This window comes from Drosophila ananassae, chromosome XR (assembly GCF_017639315.1).
Source record: "Drosophila ananassae strain 14024-0371.13 chromosome XR, ASM1763931v2, whole genome shotgun sequence".
Taxonomy (NCBI): domain Eukaryota; kingdom Metazoa; phylum Arthropoda; class Insecta; order Diptera; family Drosophilidae; genus Drosophila; species Drosophila ananassae.
In genome coordinates this window covers 18,312,296-18,330,659 of record NC_057932.1, presented here as the reverse complement: position 1 = coordinate 18,330,659, position 18,364 = coordinate 18,312,296, and the positions used below count along the sequence as shown (strand labels likewise).

The 18,364-nt window shown below is 41.0% G+C and overlaps 3 protein-coding genes across 5 annotated transcripts in view; 1 reads left to right on the top strand and 2 right to left on the bottom strand.

Moving 5' to 3' along the window:
- The window catches only part of LOC6504479 (transcription factor mef2A), a 47,236-nt gene extending 38,288 nt beyond the window's left edge, over nucleotides 1-8,948 (bottom strand). For both annotated transcript variants that reach the window (XM_032452353.2, XM_032452355.2), the window contains exon 1: nucleotides 8,053-8,948. In XM_032452353.2, coding sequence (XP_032308244.2) covers nucleotides 8,053-8,188 — 136 coding nt within the window. In that variant the 5' untranslated portion in view covers nucleotides 8,189-8,948. The remainder of the gene's footprint in view (nucleotides 1-8,052) is intronic.
- Nucleotides 8,949-9,084: 136 nt separating this feature from the next.
- LOC6504434 (RRP12-like protein) lies at nucleotides 9,085-14,036 on the top strand. Its single transcript, XM_001966949.4, has 10 exons — nucleotides 9,085-9,332; nucleotides 9,400-9,950; nucleotides 10,015-10,931; nucleotides 11,001-11,882; nucleotides 11,941-12,075; nucleotides 12,133-12,565; nucleotides 12,626-12,888; nucleotides 12,948-13,126; nucleotides 13,183-13,729; nucleotides 13,813-14,036. The coding sequence occupies exons 1-10, from the start codon at nucleotides 9,191-9,193 to the stop codon at nucleotides 13,931-13,933; spliced, it is 4,170 nt and encodes a 1,389-aa protein (XP_001966985.1). The 5' UTR covers nucleotides 9,085-9,190; the 3' UTR covers nucleotides 13,934-14,036.
- An 80-nt stretch (nucleotides 14,037-14,116) lies between these two features.
- On the bottom strand, nucleotides 14,117-18,279 carry LOC6504478 (transport and Golgi organization protein 2). Of its 2 annotated transcripts, none has more exons than XM_001966948.4 (5): nucleotides 18,091-18,279; nucleotides 17,588-18,018; nucleotides 16,789-16,911; nucleotides 16,279-16,600; nucleotides 14,117-14,658 (listed from the first exon to the last, which is right to left on the bottom strand). In XM_001966948.4, the coding sequence occupies exons 2-5, from the start codon at nucleotides 17,727-17,729 to the stop codon at nucleotides 14,196-14,198; spliced, it is 1,050 nt and encodes a 349-aa protein (XP_001966984.1). In that variant the 5' UTR covers nucleotides 17,730-18,018; nucleotides 18,091-18,279; the 3' UTR covers nucleotides 14,117-14,195. The 2 variants fall into 2 exon arrangements, with proteins under 2 accessions (XP_001966984.1, XP_014759470.1); XM_014903984.3 differs by having other exon boundaries at nucleotides 16,279-16,408; nucleotides 18,091-18,278.
- Nucleotides 18,280-18,364: the final 85 nt, after the last annotated feature.

The window sequence follows — 18,364 nt, the reverse complement described above, 5'->3', positions numbered from 1 at the left end:
TATTCATAAAAAAAAAAATAACAAAGAAAATCAAAGCAAAAATGCGACATTTTTGGGGGAAAAGAAAGCTGGAAGGGGGATTTGTTGGGAAATATATAGAGTTTATAAGAGGTATTTAATTATAGAGATATTAGAGGTATTATTCATACCCAGTACTTGTAGTTATTGAAAAGATATTCAAAGCACTCGGAAAGAGGAATGGTTTTTGACTCAAAAATTAGAACAAGGTGTAGTTTTTGAGTGAAAAGATACAGAAAATTTGCATACCAGGTACTCCCAGAAAAAAAACAAAATAAGTAGTAACAGGTATCATATAGTAACTAATCAAAAAAGTAACTAAGATACTAAATACATAGACTTGCTTTATTTTTTTTATTAAAATATAAAGCCAAATATTTATGATTTATACGTCTTGAAAGAAAAAAAGAAACATAAAAAATTGACAGTTTTGTCAGTGAATGGTGTCTCGCCGCCGTTGATTATTATAATTCATAAATTAATAAATTAATAAAGATTCGCGGCTCTGCTGTGTCGATTGGTGCCAGTTGCTGGCGTCACAAGTCAATTGATTTTGGGGCTCAGACCTCTCACTCGCCCTCCTTGGAGTGCCAAAAAGAAATAAATACAAATAATATAAAAAATAAAAAAGGTCTTTAGCCTGACAGTGATTGTCTTTAGAAGACCTGAGAAATACTCTTCCTATAGCTCTCCCCACGGAATTATCCAATGAAATGGAAAAATTGCAACTACATCTCGAATAATTCATATATTTTAATATTAAATCATTAATGGGATTACTTTTTTCGACTCAAACACATGATAGGCTACAGTTGTAGAGCCCTGGCCTGGATCATTTATCATCTGGAATTTCCTATAAATTCCTATAAAGGGTATTGGGCCAGACCTCCAATTATAACCGATCTGCATAACAAATAAATTGCTTACAAATAATTTCCATTCCGGCGGCCCACTCTCGTGCAAAATAATAAATAAATAATAAGAAAATTGTGAAGAAAAAAAAAGCAAACTCCCAGCCCGATGGATGCATTTTCGAAACCGGCTATCGAATGGCTAGTCGGGGGGACTCACTAGAATGACGACAGTCGGCGAGACCTGTAATCCGAAATACGTCACTGCCGGAGCCGGAGAAAAGTTTTTCACTTTGCGGCATTTCCGGACAGCCCCCCCTAATACACTGCTACAAAAATTATGGGTCTTTGGGGCTTTACAAAAATCATATATGATGAGTTTTGAAGGGGAAACTTAACTAAGGTTTCTGGTTTAAAAAGATACACTAAAAAGACTGCCTATCGTTTTATCGATAAAAAATAAATTTAATTAAAACATGTTTTTATTATTTAAAAAGATTCAAATATCATTAAAAAATTTGACAGCAATTTTGAAGCATCTTTTCGATAGCCTAGTTTTATAATTTAGATTATAGAATCTATCCAATAATCGAATAAATCGATAGAAATTTATTTTAAAAGAGGGATTTAATTTAAAGCAATAAACTGAAAATAATTTCTATAGTTTTATTGCAAGAATCAACAGAAATCTCTAAGTTTTCTTCTTATGTATTAATTTTTTCGATAAAAATCGATAGAATATCATATCATAAAATCATAAAATTTTCTTTTTTGCCTTTGAAAATCGATAATAAATCGATAATATATCCAAAGATAAGGAAGAAAGATATATTCCCTTAAAATAACTAAAATGCTAGTCCTTTTTTGTAAAAATTAAGTTAAAAAAAAAATAACTCACTTTTTGAGATACATTAACCCTTTATTTCGCCCAGTGTACGTTACAGCCAATTGGCTTCTGTAATAGACGGGTGTTAGAGGGGCTCTGAGGGTTAAGGGGGCTAGAGGGCTGGGAGAGAAGAATAAAATAGGGAAGCCGGCCCCTGTTCTAGATCAATTTTCCAAGAAACGCTTTGCGTTTTGACCTTAGACAATTGCTGTTTAGTTGTTGTTATTTGTTGTAGTTTATATTGTAGTATATACTATAGTTTATACTTTTCATAGTGGCAGTGGAATAATCTGGCAACGTAATGGAATTTAATAAAATTGGCCATATAACGAGTCAGAGGATCACTAGAGGATCATGAAATAGGAACTGACTAGTCAGTGATTCATAATACTAACTACTACGATTAGTAATAACTTAATCAATGCTAAAAATAATTAATTAATTATGGGAAAAGGCACAGAACATGGAAGTCACAAGCATAGTCTGTTAAAAAATACATTTTATAGAAAAACCAAAACTGGAAACTAAAATATTTCCCTCAACAGACAAGTCATTAGTTTATTCATTTATTTATTTATAAAAATTATTAATAATATTATAATTATTTTAATAATTTAATTACTAGACAGATATAGACTCTCTAGCCCCCTAGAATCTTATTAAATTGTGAAATTCTATAGTTCTTTTTAGGAAATTATCCCAATTATGACTCATTTTTAATCAATATACATACTGGTATACTGTTATACAGGCATAACTGTTATACTGTCATACTGATACAATCGATTTCAATTCGATTTCTCGGATCGACTAAATTATGGAACCATAAACGCTCTCTGATTGCATTTTATTGTCTCCTGGCAACCACGACACGACGAAAAAAAACGCCAAAAACCGAAAACCGAAAAACACCGAAATATTTAATGGGGGTAACAGTGATATAAATTTTTTTGTTTTTTTTGAGCCAACTTATCGGCCCGGACGGGCATTACAATATCTTTATATGGCGGGCTTTAAAAAAGGCTTTATTTCGCCAAAAAGAATCAAGGCGCTAATGTGTAATGTCAGGTGGGTTTTGAAGAAAAAGTTATATTTTTTAAAAAATTATCCTTGAGAGTAATATCCTAGAGAATCTTAAGATGTAGAGTGTTATGTACGGTTAGGATTTGAAGATTTAAGATCAAAGACAGAAATGTTATAATGAAAAAAATTAAAGATCTCTATTTCTTGCTTAAAAAATAAGCATTTTAGTCTAGGGATATTACAGAGTAAAAATATTAAATGTAGACCAAAAATAAAACCCCTTTTCTTGGCCCAAAAATACAACTTGCCTTAATCATCGATAAAGTATTAAAATTTTTTAGCTAATTTGCGAAGAACCTACTTCCTGCTTGGCTTACTCAGCAAACAATTTCACAAAATAATATCAATCAACACAAAATAATACATATAATAAAAAACAAACAATAAAAAACAGCAAAAAATAAACGTGTTGGATGGTAAAAGAAAATAAATAACAAAAACAAAAAAAAAAAAAGAAGTCAAAAAATACGTCAAAAAGTACAAAAACAAATTTAATCATTTTGTTTTGAACGAAAAGTTTTATTTGAATGATGCATCGGCATTGGGACCGTGATGAACTTGCTACCCCCTGCGACCGCCCCCTACCCCACTCTCTGCCTCCCCAAAAACCACGCCCCTTTGGCCCACAGCCCCCTCGCCAGGTCTCCATTTAATCAAATATGTGTGTGCGTGCTTGGTCTGCTGCTGCCGGCGTCGCAATAACAAAATAATTGAGGTGGGTTCGCAAAAAAAAAAAACAATGAAAAAAAAATAGCAAAAAAAAAACAGAGAAAAAAATAAATATATTTAAAAAAATTAAGTTTAAGAAAAATGTATAAATTCATCATGGATCATGGATATTTTTAAATCCCAAAAAGCCTAAATAGATTGGTTAAAAAAAGCTGTTTAAATATTAAAAACACTTGAAACTCTAACAAAAAAAAAATTGTCTGAAAAACTGATTAACATTGAAAATTTATTTGTTTTATTTTTTTTTTAGGGTGAAAGCATAAGAGAGAGTTCTCTCAAAAGAGAAAAGAAAGAGCAACAAAGAGAGCCATTATCAGCTGGAATTATTCAATAAATGATCAAAAATAAATAAATAAAAAGAAGAAATTGAAAAGAAGAAAAATATGAAATTTTCTTTAAGAGAGGGTATTTTTGAAACAAAGAGAGCCAAGGGAAACAAAAGAAAGCTTAAAGAGAGCCTTAAGAGGATTAAAATAAATAAAACTAAAATAATCATAATTACTAAAAAATAAGAATTTTTTTAAAGAGATTTTATTTATTTTTTGATAAAAAGAAAGAAGAGAAGCCAAAGGGAGCTGTTTTTAGAATAAAATAATTAATTAATTAATCAAAAATAAATAAAACTAAGAAGATAAATAAGGATTTTTAAAAAGAAAGAATTTGTAGACAAAATAGGAAGCAAACAAAAATAAATAAAAAAAAACAAATAAAATCTATTGTTATAAATAAATTAAATTGATTAATAGAGTTTAAATTATTCAAATTATGTTTACTTTTTTTTTTACTATTTTTTATTGTTAAGAATGTTAAAGCTTTGAATACTAAAAAGTCAAGAAGCTAAAAAAAAAACCATAAAAAATCACAGTCTAAAAAAATAGTTTTTTTTTTTTATTAGAAATGTATATAATTTTTCTCTCAGTGCACAAACGATGATCATTAACTAATCTAGAGAGCAGAAAATTGTATTGAATTAACAAAAATGTTGGCAGACAAACGGAAAGAGATGGCTAGCTGGGGGGCGATAGAGAGGGAGATACTTGTATATTCAAAACAATTGCTGAGTTGCTGACTCAAATTCCAGTCACGAGACTTTCGAGGCAATTAACCAAAACAGACAACAACAAAAAAAATAAACAGAGAGAGACAGGGAAGTGGAGATAATAGAGCAGCCAGGAGACAAGACACACGAGACAAGAGACAAATGAGAAATGAGAAAGTCCACTTAATTTCCAGCCAGAATCCTAGGGTTTCCTCCCAGCTGGACACTGAAATTAAGACAATTGCATTCCAGGATACGTGATGCAGTAGGGACTCGATAAAAAGGAGGCTTCAAGTAGCTTTAGGGGGGGTCTGTATTTGATATATATTTTTAATTTTTAATTTTAATTTAGAAAATAGATCCAGAAAATAAAAATATATAATCTAGAAATATATATATTGTTATTTTAATATAGTTTTAATTTTGTTCTTTTATTTATTAAGAAATTTTTAATATTTTTATTTATTTTTAGAACTATGTAAGAAATTGATTTATTTTTTTTTTTTTAATATCAATTTTTTTTTTTTACTTTCTTAATACTTCAAATACAAGCTACTTTTTTGTTTACTTTTTATATAGAAATTGTTTCTAAATAGTTCCTTTATTTTGTGTTATCACTGTACTTGCGTGACTTTGTTCAACAAGTGCAATATTCAAATGGCTACTCTTTTCTTTCTTTTTCTCTTTCTGATTAATTTTACACTCTAAAAAATGGGATTGTACTATTTTTTAGGGAAATTTGTTAAGGATTTTTATTTAAAAAGGTTCTTAGGGAGAATGGAGACAATAGGTCTTGGAGAGATTTTCTTCTTGATAAGAAATTTAATCAAAAAATCATATCATTTTGTCCTCATTTCTGTTTTTTTTAGTTAGTTTTTTGTGTTAGTCTTTAATTTTTTAACTTATACATATATAATTAAGAAGAAAATAAATCTGAAAACTATATCCTATAGCTTATCAGGCTTATCTATATCCGGCTTTAAAGGATAAAAAGTCAATAAATTGAATTTTTAAACATTTTAATAAAGAAATGATCTTATCAGAGAAGTATTTCAAGGATCAGCCGACTATATCCCCAAGAATCCACTATAAAAACAAAAAGAAACTAAAGTTGAAGACTTTTGAAGACCTCTTCTTCAGATTTTCCTCTATTTTTTCCAAAAAAAACAAGTACTTCCCTTTAGATCCCTGGCACTCCCTCTTGCCAAAAGGACACTAGATTAGTTGTCTGAATAGTGAGTGGATGGTAGTGGGTGCTGCTGAGCCTTTTTTTCCAGCAGGTGGCACTTCACCAACGTTGCCAGGGGCAGCAGCTAACCGCCACCTCTGCCTCTGCCTCTGCCGCCCCTCGAGCGACCTTGCTGGAAAAACATCCAATTCAATTCGATTATGGGGCATTAGAAGAAAAAGCAACAGAAGGGGTAGAGGAACAGAAACCAGCGGCAGTAGTGGCCAGTAGCCAGCACCACCAGAAACCGAACAAACAAACAAATGGCCCAGAGAGCGGAATGAAATGAGACAAGTTGGACGGAATGGCTGGCCTGGAAACCAAATACTCATCAAACAGTGGGCTTGGGTCTAGGAGGGCCTGAAACATGGTTCCTGGAGCACCAGGAGGCTTAAGGAAGAGCCTCAAGGATGAAGAAATGGTTCTATTTTGTCTAGATTATTTATTTATTTTTTTATTTATTTATTTACTCTTTTTTTTCACATAAAATATAAGAACTAAAGGTTTAACCCTAATTAACTTAAAAATTAAATATGTAACATAAATATATATAACAGTGAGGACTATTTAGTCTAAAACTAACAATTATATAAATTATAATTAATATATAAAAATTGAAATTTTGAAAAATCTTATAAATATATATTTTTATGAAAAATATTTTAATCTCTTAAGTAGTCTCTTGAATCTTTCCACTTATCGAATAACCCCTGTAATCCAACATGTAAACATACATAATTGTTTTTATGACAGTGTAAGTGTTAGTGTGTGTACATGTGTGTGTGTGTGTGTGTGTGTTCTTGTAAGCATAAGTGTGGCTGTGTGTGGGTACACGTGCGGCGATTTCAATGTCGCTACGTCTGTGGGGGCCAAATAGTTTTGAACTCTACGCCGAGTCTACCGAGCTGATATCGATATCAGAAAAGAAACAAAAAACAACAAAAAATATACAAAAAAAAAAATGCTACAAAATAAGAGTTAAGAAAAATAAAGTTAAGAGAAAAAAAGTAACATAGAGGGCTTCTCAAAAATCATCTTGAAAAAGTATCTTTTTTGTAGGCCTTTTAAGTATCTTAAAAGGTGTCTGTACACCTTTTGGGCCAAAAATCAATCTATTTTTGTTCGTCATCTATTCACAGCATTAATAAAGCAACAAATAAAGCAAAAACAACAAGATAAATTTAAAAAAAAAAAAGATATCTTGTAGAAAAGATCTTAAAAAGAAGAGAAAGAATAAGAAACTAAAAAAATATAAGATATTCTATAAGAGATCTTTAAAGAATAGATATTTTCTTTTAATCTTTTAGTAATTGAATTTTTTATATCATTTTTGGATAGAAATTATTATCATTTCTATCACTTTTATATAATATATCTTTAATAATATCTACATTTATGTATCTTTTATCTTAAAACCCAAAAAAAAACACTACCTCAACTTGAATTTTGAATAATAGTTTAAAAAAAAACGTAATAATAGATAATAATTTAGTAGATCTTTTAAAGTAGGTGTTTAACTTTGAAATAATTGTCTTTATTGTCAGTTGGTGTAATATTTCTTGAATTTGTTCAATATTTTTGTATCTTTCATCCCAAAACCCTATAATCTCAAGCTGGAAATTCATTTATATATTTATTTTATTTCATTTTTTTTATCAAAAAACAGTCTTGGTAAACTTGAAATTTGGTTAAAAGTTTAAGAAAATCTTTCCTACATCTTTCTATTTTGAATCTTAATCCAAGAATACCTAAAATTCTTGGAAATTATTGTATTTTGTTTAAGAAAACCTTTATATTTACATTAAATTTGGACAATTGGTTAAGAAAACCATAAAAAAATATCATAATAAAAAGATATATCATCGTATTTTGAAACTTAAACCCAAAAGCTACCTAGAATTCCCACAAATTGTTGTATTTTATTGAAAAAATCCCTCAAATGAACTTGAACTTTGGACAATTATTAATGAAAATCTTAAAAATAGATCATAAAAGACAGATAGATCATCCAACAGACAGATATTCTTCACCTTATCCACACCCCTTGATAAGAAAACCCGAGAAAAGGGCTCCAATATTCAGATACTTTTGGTCCAAAAATAATAAAAATAATGAAGAAGAGAGAGGAAAAAAAAACAAGAGCAGTCTTAAAGAGTCATTAGGTGAAGAGAGAGAGAGGGAGGGAGGTGGTGTAAGGGGAGGTGAAATTAGTACAAACCTGTTCCGCGGGCCGCGTATGTTGTTGTTGTTGGCTGGATGGACGCTGAACTGGAGCCAGGGCCGAGGGGTAGGGGGAGCGGTACGGAGTTGGGTCCGGTGCCAGCTCCACTGGTTTTTGTGAATTTCAAAAGCATAGTTTTGATCCGTTGTTGTTGTATTATACGTTTTTATTATTTTTTTTTTATTTGTTTTTGTATTTATTTTTGATTATTTGTGTTACTGTTTTTGTTATTTTTTTTGTTTTTTTTTTTGGCCACAACAAGAGAGCTCCGAGTGGGGCAGGCAGGTGGCGAGGTGCGCGAGAGCGAGAGAGCACGCTAACGGTACAAGTGTCTCCGGGCAATTGGAAGCCCAATATTCGAAATCGAAGTGCCCAGCGACTGCGACGGCGACTGCGACGCAGGCAGCCTGCGTCAATTTGTTGCTATTTTTAGCAACAACAATTTCTCCTCCTTATGTCGCCTCCTCCTCTTCGGTTGGGGGTTTTGGCTCCTTGCCGCCTCTTTGCCTTCCTTGAACGGCCCCCCTTCCTTAGCTCTCTCCCTCTCTCTCTTAGTCTCTCTCTCTTGGAATTCCTTGGGAGCTGATACAGCTCCTGCTGCCGACGCCGCTTGACGTTTTGTTTTATCAATTATATTACAATTACAGTTTCGTCTTCTTGCCTCACTCACACACTCGCGCGATCTCATTCACTCCGCTCGCTGTTGTTCGCTGTCTGTTCGTGTGGGTGCCCCCTCCACATGTGTGTGCGTGTGGGTGCGAGTGTTCGCTTTGACCGATTGTTTCTTTTGCGATTTTGCGATATCAACGAACACGTTGCACTGTCACTTGCATTTACCGTTCGTTTTGGTTAATTGTTTAACAATTAATAAACGTTGCACTTGAAAAAAAAACAAAACTATTTTGCGCACTATTTTCGGACGCTGCTGCTTCTTCTTCTTCATTTGCATTCAACTGGTGCGCCAGGGATGCCAGTGTTTAATAATCGATTTGATCTGGCAACACCCAACAGGTGTTTCAACCGATAGCCAACTATCGATAACACTTTTCCCCCACAAATATTGCGCTCGCACGTGTTTCAAGTTATTTATTTATAATTTTTTTTTTGTTAAACGAACGAGTCATAGAGCGAGAGCATGGGAAAATTCCGATCGAAACTGAAGCGCCATGGCAAGGGCAAGACATGGAGCAAGGGCCAGTCGGCCACCTCCAATCCCGACCAGATGAAACATCGCCTTAAAGCCAAGTCGCGCTTCTTTCAGCCAAATTTGAATCTTGGTAAGTGTTTCTCATGTGCTTTAAACCATAGAAACTCGCCTTAAGTCTCATGTTACTATCACGACAGCTGCTGCCACGCCCACGGGCCTCACCATGGAGGCGGTGCACAAGCACGAACAGCGCCAGGCCTACAATGCGGAAACCACAACCGTCAACGATGTGGCCGGCAGCCTGAAGGACTTCACCCTCGAGGACGATGACGGCATGTCCGGCATGTCGGGCACAGCGCCCACCGGCACCGGCACCTTCAAGACCTTCAAAACCTTCGCCTCCAACTACAGCAGCTGCAGCAACATGAGCTTCAAGAAGCTCCTAACCGGTTTCCGGGCCTCCTCCGACCTCCACAAGGAAATGCTGGCCATCCTCAGCGCCCTCACCGAGATCATTCGTGAGAATGGTGGCGGTGAGACCTCCACGGAGTACTTCCTGCTGCTGATGGAGCAGATCGAGGCGGCCACCGAGGAGCGAGACATCCTGGCCGGCGTGGCGCTACTCTCCATGGGCATTAAGTCTGTTCCGGCTCCGGTTCTAAGGAAGCGTTTCGCCGAGACTGCCGCCACATTACAGACCCTCCTCCAGCGATTCATCGACTCCTCGAACCAATCCGTGATACGTTATGTGAGATGGCGATGGAGTACTCCTCCGAAAGTGTCCCTAATTCCACTGTTCTTCCTCTTTTCAGCTCATTGGATGCATGTCGGTGCTGCTGCGGGCCCAGGACTATGCCACCTGGACGTACAGCTCCACGTTCCAGTACTTTGACGCCCTGCTGGCCTTCAGCATCCACTCCAAGCCGAAGATCCGCAAGGCTGCCCAGCACGCCATCGTCTCCAGCATCCATGGCAGTTGCTTCATGCTCCCGCCCCCCAAAGCTGACGAGGATGAGGATGAGGAGGAGGAGCAGCCGCAGGAGCCGAAGGTCAAACACCACCCGGCCAGCAACCGGGTCACCAAGTTCTGCCTGGCCCAGTTCAAGCCGGAGGTGCTGGCCAACTCCCAGACCACAGTGCTGCACACACTGGCCCTGCTGAAGGACACCCTGTCGGGCTTCAAGACGGAGGACATACGCAGCGTGTGCGAGCACCTGCTCTCCATCATGACGGCCGCCAATGTCCTGGTGCGGACCAACTGCTTCCAGGCGCTGCACGCCCTCTTCCTCACCAAGAGCCCCAATCTGAACGCCTCCCTGTGCGCCAAACTCCTGGCCGCCATCCACGAGTACCGGCCGGATCGCAGCGATGTCCGTCAGACGCTCGCCTGGATCACTGTCCTCAAGGAGGGCCACCTCCACCTGGCCAACCTGCAGCTGGATCTGTGCATGCAGGCCCTGCCCCGTCTGGTGGATGTCTGCACCACCGATCTGTGGCTCTCGGAGCGCACAGAGCTCGTCGTGGGCGTGTCCAACTGCCTCAAGGAGCTGCTGCAGGACTGTGTGGCCAGGGCCGCATCCACACCGGAGGATGCCAAGCGGAATCGACAGAGTGTGGCCAAGATAATAGCATCCATCCACAAGGTCCTGAATGCTCCCTTCGGGGAGATCTCCAAGTACGTCATCCTCATCTTCTCCATTGTGTTCGAGGCGTGTGGCAAGGAATTCGGGTGAGTCTGGAGGGGATCCTTGTCTTTCCTTCTCTCCTAAAGCTATTGTTCCTCCTCCTGCTCCCCTAGGAAGGAACTCACTCCATCCCTGCTGACCATCGCCAAGCGGTATGACAGCCAGAGCGCCCACCGCCTCCAGATCGAGCACACCATCATCAGCGCCATCAAGGCTTTGGGTCCGGAGCTCGTCCTCACGGCCATTCCGCTGGCCGACGGCAAGGGCGGCATGCAGCTGGAGCGCTCCTGGCTATTACCACTTCTCCGGGAGGGCGCCAACGGCGCCAGTCTGCAGTTCTTCAAGGAGCGGATCGTGCCCCTGGCCATGGACTGCCAGCAGAAGTGGCGTCAGTTCGCCGATGCCAAGAACACCTCATCGGCCCACATCTACGAGCTGCTCTGCTGCCAGCTGTGGGGTCTCTTCCCCGGCTTCTGTCGGCAGCCCCGGGATCCGGACTACCTGCGCCAGTTGGCACCCACGCTGGGCGCTGCCCTCGAACGGAATCCCGAGTTCCGGCCCCCGATCTATGACGGTCTGGTGGAGCTCCTCGCCGACAACCAGAGTGCGGAGTGCCACGAGGCCATTGGGCAGTACGCCAAGAACTTCCTGCCCCGTCTCTTCAATCTCTACACCCAGAAACCCAGTGGCACCTACGAGGCGGACCAGCGGGCCCGCGTCCTCGACGTCATCCGGCTGTACATCCTCCGAGCCCCCGCCGAGGTGCAGGCCCAGCTGTTCGAGACCGCCCAGGGCCAGTTGGCGGCCAGTGCCCTGGCCAGCTTCGAGTACGACGCCCTCTTCGACATCAATGCGGCCATCGTGCGGGTCCAGAACTGCAAGGCCATCCAGGCGTATGCGGAGAAGTTCATGGTGCCCGTCCTGAAGAACGAGAAGTCCAAGCTGGTGGCCAAGGACGAGCAGAAGCTGAAGAAGCAGCAGCGCAAGACCTACGAGTAGGTGGAGGACTCTACGATCTCAAGACCTGTTATGATCTCTCTCTGTCCCTTCCAGACTCCTCCGGGAACTGATGACCTCGGAGCAGCCCTCCTGCCAGAAGTTCACCCGCAAGAATGGCGTCTCCCTGCAGCAGCTCCTCCTGGAGGCCTTCACCACCAGCTGCAGTGTCTGCCAGGCGGCCAGATTATAGTAAAGGATACTCCATCCCTTATCCTTGTTGCCACTAACTTGGATTCCCTTTTCCAGCTGCTTGAAATCCCTGCTGGAGGGCAGGAGCAATCTCACCTACAACGACCAGCTGGTGATGAAGACCATACCCGAGGCGGTGCTCAACTACAAGGAGTTCTCCACCCGCAAGGAGCAGGTGGCCGAGCAGCTCATCAAGTTCATCGCCCAACTCTACCAGGATGCTGGGAAGATTAATGATTTTGTGGACATCCTGACGGCTGGCTTCACTGGCGATGAGTCCCTGATCACGAATACCATCCTGGCGTTCCGGGCGGTGCTCCAGCAGCAGGGCCAGCACCTGACAGTGGCCACTTTGGAGTTTGTCCTGCAACAGGTCTCCGTGTTCCTCGTCCAGAAGTCCCGGAACCAATCGGAGGCAGCTGTGGCCTTCCTGATTACCTTCATCAAGGTGATGCCCATTCCCCTGGTGGCCAATCACCTAGAGACCATAGTGAGTTTGTTACGTTTCTGGAGAGGATTCTAGTTACCATCTCTCATCCTTCCTCTTCAGATGCGCTCCCTGTCCGCCATGACGAAGGACACGAAGCGCTACTGTCGCATCCAGATCGGCTACTTCCTCAAGAAGCTCTGCAAGCGCTTCACCACCGAGGAGCTGGCCCGCTTCGTTCCCGGCGACGACGAGGTCACCCACCGGCGGCTAAAGAAGATCCGGAAGCAGATGCGCCGGGACACGCGCAAGAAGCAGAACGAGGAGGCCCAGGCGGACAGTTCCGATGAGGAGCTAGTCGGCGGACTGGAACAGAAGAGCTACACGTGAGTTTTCTGGAGGAGATCTCAAGGAGAACATCTCATAACTCATCTCTAATCCTTAGAATTGATGATATTCTGGCGGATTCCGACTCGGACCTGCCCGAGGACATGGATGCCGAGGAGGAGAGCGAAGCGGCCGGCAAGAAACGGAACAAGACCAAACAGAAGAGCACCTACATACGCGAGGATCCGGACGAGATAGTCGACCTGGCGGATCTCAAGTCGATTGGCAATGTGCTGAGTGAGTCCAGGACTTCCAGGAGTGTGTATCCTTTTAGTAACTCCATTATCCTTTAGCCAGTGGCTCTGCCCAGTCCCAGGCGGCCACCATCAAGAGCCTGAAGGCCAAGCCCCAGCTGCCGAATGGTGGCTTCAAGACCGCCGACGACGGCCGTCTCATCATCAGCGACAAGGCGCTGCGCGGCCAGGGCGGCCAGGACTCCACCTTCTCCGATTCAGATGCCTCCATGGACGAGGATGGCGCCGACAAGGAGCCCAAGGCCAAGCGCGGCATGGAGGAGGACTCCAGCGACGAGGAGGAAGTCCAGAAACAGCAATCTGTGGGAGGGAAACGGAAACGAAAGGCCACCGATGCCATGAGTATGCGTTCCGGGAAGACAACGGCCAGCAGTCGGTACACGGCCGGCGGCAAGGGCATCCACAGGCAGCTGGGCGCCGGCGGAGGAGCTAGCGATGCCATGTCGGTCAAGTCTGGCAAGTCCGCAGCCCACAGACCGGCGGGCAGCGAGTACGGAAGCAAAAAGGCCAAGGGTGATATGAAGAAGCGGGGCCAACTGGATCCCTACGCCTATATTCCACTCTCCAGGAACAATCTCAACAAGAGGTGGGTGTCCATTAGATTCTATTCTGAGGAAGTAGAGCTCTACGTCCATTGTATCACTAATATATTCCACTTTCTATGACCAGGAAACGTTCCATGAACTCCCGGAAGTTCAAGAGTGTTCTGCGAGGAGCTGGAGCCGAGATTGGAGGAGGAGGAGGAGGAGGCAAGTCGGGAGGCGGTCGGGTGGGCAAGAAGTACAAGTAGTTACCTCCCCCCCCCTCCCTGGAGGCCAGATCCCAACCCGGATCATAAAGATATATAAGCAAACTGTAATAAGAGTTGGTTACTTTGTTTAAAAAAAAAACTTTCATCTTTATCCGAGAATAAAATAAATAATTAATTAAAAAATATAAAAAAAATATATAAAAAAACAATTTAAGAGTTTTTGTGTTAAAAATAATTTATTATTGTGCTTTGTCGTAAATGCCAGGATACAAAATGAGAGTCCTTAAAGGACATCCCTCCATCAAATGCCATTTCCATTTCCAAAATCCTTCTCGATGTGAGTCCTTCGCCACTCGCCCTCCGGGTCCAGGCCCGCCATTGTCTCCTCGATGAAGTGCATCTTGTTGTCCCCATCCACCAGGATAACAGTGTGGGTGCGACTCCCATAGCCATGCTCCGAGATATGAACGTTCAGGGAGCTCAGTCCCTCGCCCCAGTTGGGGGCCCGGCGCTTCAGCTCCACGTCCGGCCAGAACTTGTGCTTCTTCTTGAGCAACTGCATCAGATGGCCGGACAAGGTCTCCACACTGGCCTGCCCGTGCTCCTTAACGATGGCCTGGAACGCCTCCTGGCCGTGGCGCACCTTCTCGAAGGGCGTGTGCGGCAGACTGTTCCCGAATCCGTAGCAGCCGCCGTTCTCGAACTCCTCCAGAGTGGGCGGCACGTTGCTCAGCAGCTTCACGCGGGCGGGCAGCGACGAGGGTCTGCGGAGGAGTTTCTTTTAATTTGGGTTTATAGAGAATAGTTCTACCGATCTTTTAAGGCATTCCGCTCGAGAATCGGACGGGATTTCCCGGAGATATGGACATCGTAAAGTGCCATGTAGGGATTTTCAGGATTTTTAAAGGGTCTCCCCAGAAAATTTGGGAAAAAAATTGACAAAATATTTTGCTCTCGGATTTTGAGGCAGATCGATGGAGAATCAATCCACGAGTCTTTTAAGACATTCCGCTGGAGAATCGGATGGGAATTGGCAAAGATATAGCCTCCGATCTGGGCCATATGGGGCGAAACCCAATTTTCGAAGGGGTCCCATGGGAAAATTTGAGAAAAAATTGAAAAAATATTTTTTCAATTTCGATGGAGAATCGATCCACGAGTCTTTTAAGACATTCCGCAGAAGAATCGGATGGAAATTGGCAAAGATATAGCCTCCGATCTGGGCCATATGGGGCGAAACCCAATTTTCGAAGGGGTCCCCCAGAAAATTTGAGAAAAAATTGAAAAAATATTTTGCTCTCGGATTTTGATGCAGATCGATGGAGAATCAATCCACGAGTCTTTTAAGACATTCCGCTGGAGAATCGGATGGGAATTGGCAAAGATATAGCCTCCGATCTGGGCCATATAGGGCAAAACCCATTTTTCGAAGGGGTCCCATGGGAAAATTTGAGAAAAAATTGAAAAAATATTTTATTTTCAGATTTTGATGCAGATCGATGAGGAATCGATCCACGAGTCTTTTAAGACATTCCGCTGGAGAATCGGATGGGAATTGGCAAAGATATAGCCTCCGATCTGGGCCATATGGGGCGAAACCCACTTTTCGAAGGGGTCCCATGGGAAAATTTGAGAAAAAATTGAAAAAATATTTTGTTCTCGGATTTTGATGCAGATCGATGGAGAATCAATCCACGAGTCTTTTAAGACATTCCGCTGGAGAATCGGATGGAAATTGGCAAAGATATAGCCTCCGATCTAGGCCATATGGGGCAAAACCCAATTTTCAAAGGGGTCCCCCCAAAAAATTTGAGAAAAAATTGAAAAAATATTTTGTTCTCGGATTTTGATGCAGATCGATGGGGAATCGATCCACGAGTCTTTTAAGACATTCCGCAGAAGAATCGGATGGGAATTGGCAAAGATATAGCCTCCGATGTGGGCCATATAGGGAAAAACCCATTTTTCGAAGGGGTCCCCCCAGAAAATTTGAGAAAAAATCGAAAAAATATTTTTCTCTCGGATTTTGATGCAGATTGATGGGGAATCGATCCACAAATCCTTTAAGGTCTTCCGTTAAGGAATCGGGTATATAGAGACCGAGATATAGCCCTGCAAGTGCGCCAAAGATGTAGGTACCTAGAAAGGCATCTGAAGATAACTTTCCTTTCTTTTGTTTTGTTTTTTAGAAAGAATAATAATAATAAGCTTTGGTCGTTAGCCACTTATGAAGGTCCAATCAGGTGCTAATATTATAGCCATATACTAAGTATAGTACCATAAATTAATCACCAGGTGGTATGATTTGTTTGGAATTAAAAAAAAAGAGGGTCTATCCCGACTAGAACTTCCAAAGAAATAGCTTCCTCCGGCCAAGAACTCACCCGATCTCGATGGAGACAAAGTTAAAGGCACTGTACTTGGTGCAGTCCTTGAGGAGGTCCTGATTGTAGCTGAGGATGCTGTGCCGGTCGTCCTGTTTGGCCACAAAGTCCGCCACGATCATTCCGCGTCCTAGTAAGAAATGATCATTACTCGATGGGCAGTTCAGTTTCTTGGCAGAGGAAGTGGTGGTGGTGGTGCTAGAGCTATTAATAGGACTATTGGTGGTTTCTGAGACTGGGGTGGAGCTGTGGAGGTGGCTGTGGTTCTTGGCATTGCTGTTGTTGTGATTATGCGGTTGCAGAATGTGCCTTCTCTTGGGCGCTTCAGAGACATATATTTTTGAAAAAAAATAAAAGCAAAAAAAAAAAACTATCAAGAAACGAAGAAAGTTTCGCTAAGAAATGTGAAAGTTAGTTCAAGCCCGTGGGTGTTTATGAATTTTATGGATGTGCCTCTGGGTTAGTAGGTATTCTTTGCCAAAATATGCCACAAAAAGATTCACTTTTTACCAACTGCATCGCGGGGCTTGGGCTCTCCGGTGAGATTCAGGAGTGCCCCCACCTTGAAGACTCCGCCGGAGTGTCCTATGGCCAGCCAGGTGCCTCCCTCGCGGCCCGGTTCCAAGTCTATGCCTGGAAATTAATCAGTTTTTATAGATTATTTAATATTATTTTCAAAAAGTGGTTGTTTAAATAATTTTAAATATTGTTTTTCTGAGGAAAGTTTGCTTTTCTAACTAATATTTACTAAATAGTACTAGGATTAGGGCATCCCTTCTATTTTAGCAAGAAAATTATCCCTTTTTTTAACTTAAAAGATTTGGTATTATCGTTTTGAAAACCTTTTTTTGCTCTTTATTTCATAAATCATTTAATATCTCAAAAATTAGTCCAAGAAATTGAATCCTTTTTTTTAATTGGAAAGTCTAATATTTGAAATAATTATTTTTAAGCCCTTTACTTTCTAAAAATTTTTTAAAAATATTTTTACTTTTTTGTATACTTTTTTATGGTTTATTTTGCCCAAAAAAATCTAAAAAATTTTAAAAATATTTCTAACTAATGTCTCAATTATTTATACTTTTTTTAAGCTTTTTCTAACCAAAAAATATCTAAAAAAAAATAAATAATGCATTTCTTTTCTTCTTTCTAAGCCCTTTTGTTTCTTTGAATTCTAAAAATATTTTTTAAAAATATTTCAAACTTTTTGTTTTTTACTTTTCTAGCTTTTTTCCACTTTCCACTTTTTTCCTAAGAAAATAACAAAATCTCTGCCTAATAAAAACCCCGTCACTTACCCCCCACTTACCGCCATAAACATGCTCGGCATTGCTCCACTTGGCGGCCGTCTGGGTGTTCCTGGCGAAGAACTCGTCCCGGTTGGAGGCCAGGATGAGCTTGTAGCCGCCAGCCAGTGGCTGCGCGTCGGCGCAGAAGAATATCACGCACATCTGGCAGATCCGTGAGATGCAAAGGATGCACAAGAAGAAGAAGAAGAAAGGTAAACAAAAGAGCAGGTGGGCGGTGGGCTGGAGAAGCACTGATGCGAAATGAACGAAAGACGTCGAACAACTGGGGGTTGGGGGCTTTAATCTATTCAGTCGGAGAGACTCTCAATGGCAGGTCTCTTTGTGGCTCGGTCTGTTGCTCGATTTTATCACTAAATTAAAGCTGATACAGTCTTATCCGTTGTTTGTGTTTCAAACGAGAGTCGTAAAGGCCGCTGCCGCTGCCGCTAATCTAAATGCATGTTTAAGATAAGAATTTTAAATAGATATGTTGGACTATCCGTGGATATATTTCCGTCCTTACAACATTCTACGATTTCGGCTCCTTTCCTTTCTTATTTTTTTCTCTTTCGTTCAATTAACTTTGATCTTGGCGTTGCTTGTTTTTGTTTTGCTTTCTTTTCACTTGTTTTTTTTTTCTTTTTTTTTTTTTTTTGTCGGCGTTGCCAGCTGAGCGAACCGATAACAACCGATAACGGTAAACACTCGAAGAAATTTATAACAAATTCAGATAAGATATGCGTAATTTGGTGCCTGAGTTGAAAATGTTTGGGATTAACTTAAGAGTATAAAATAAA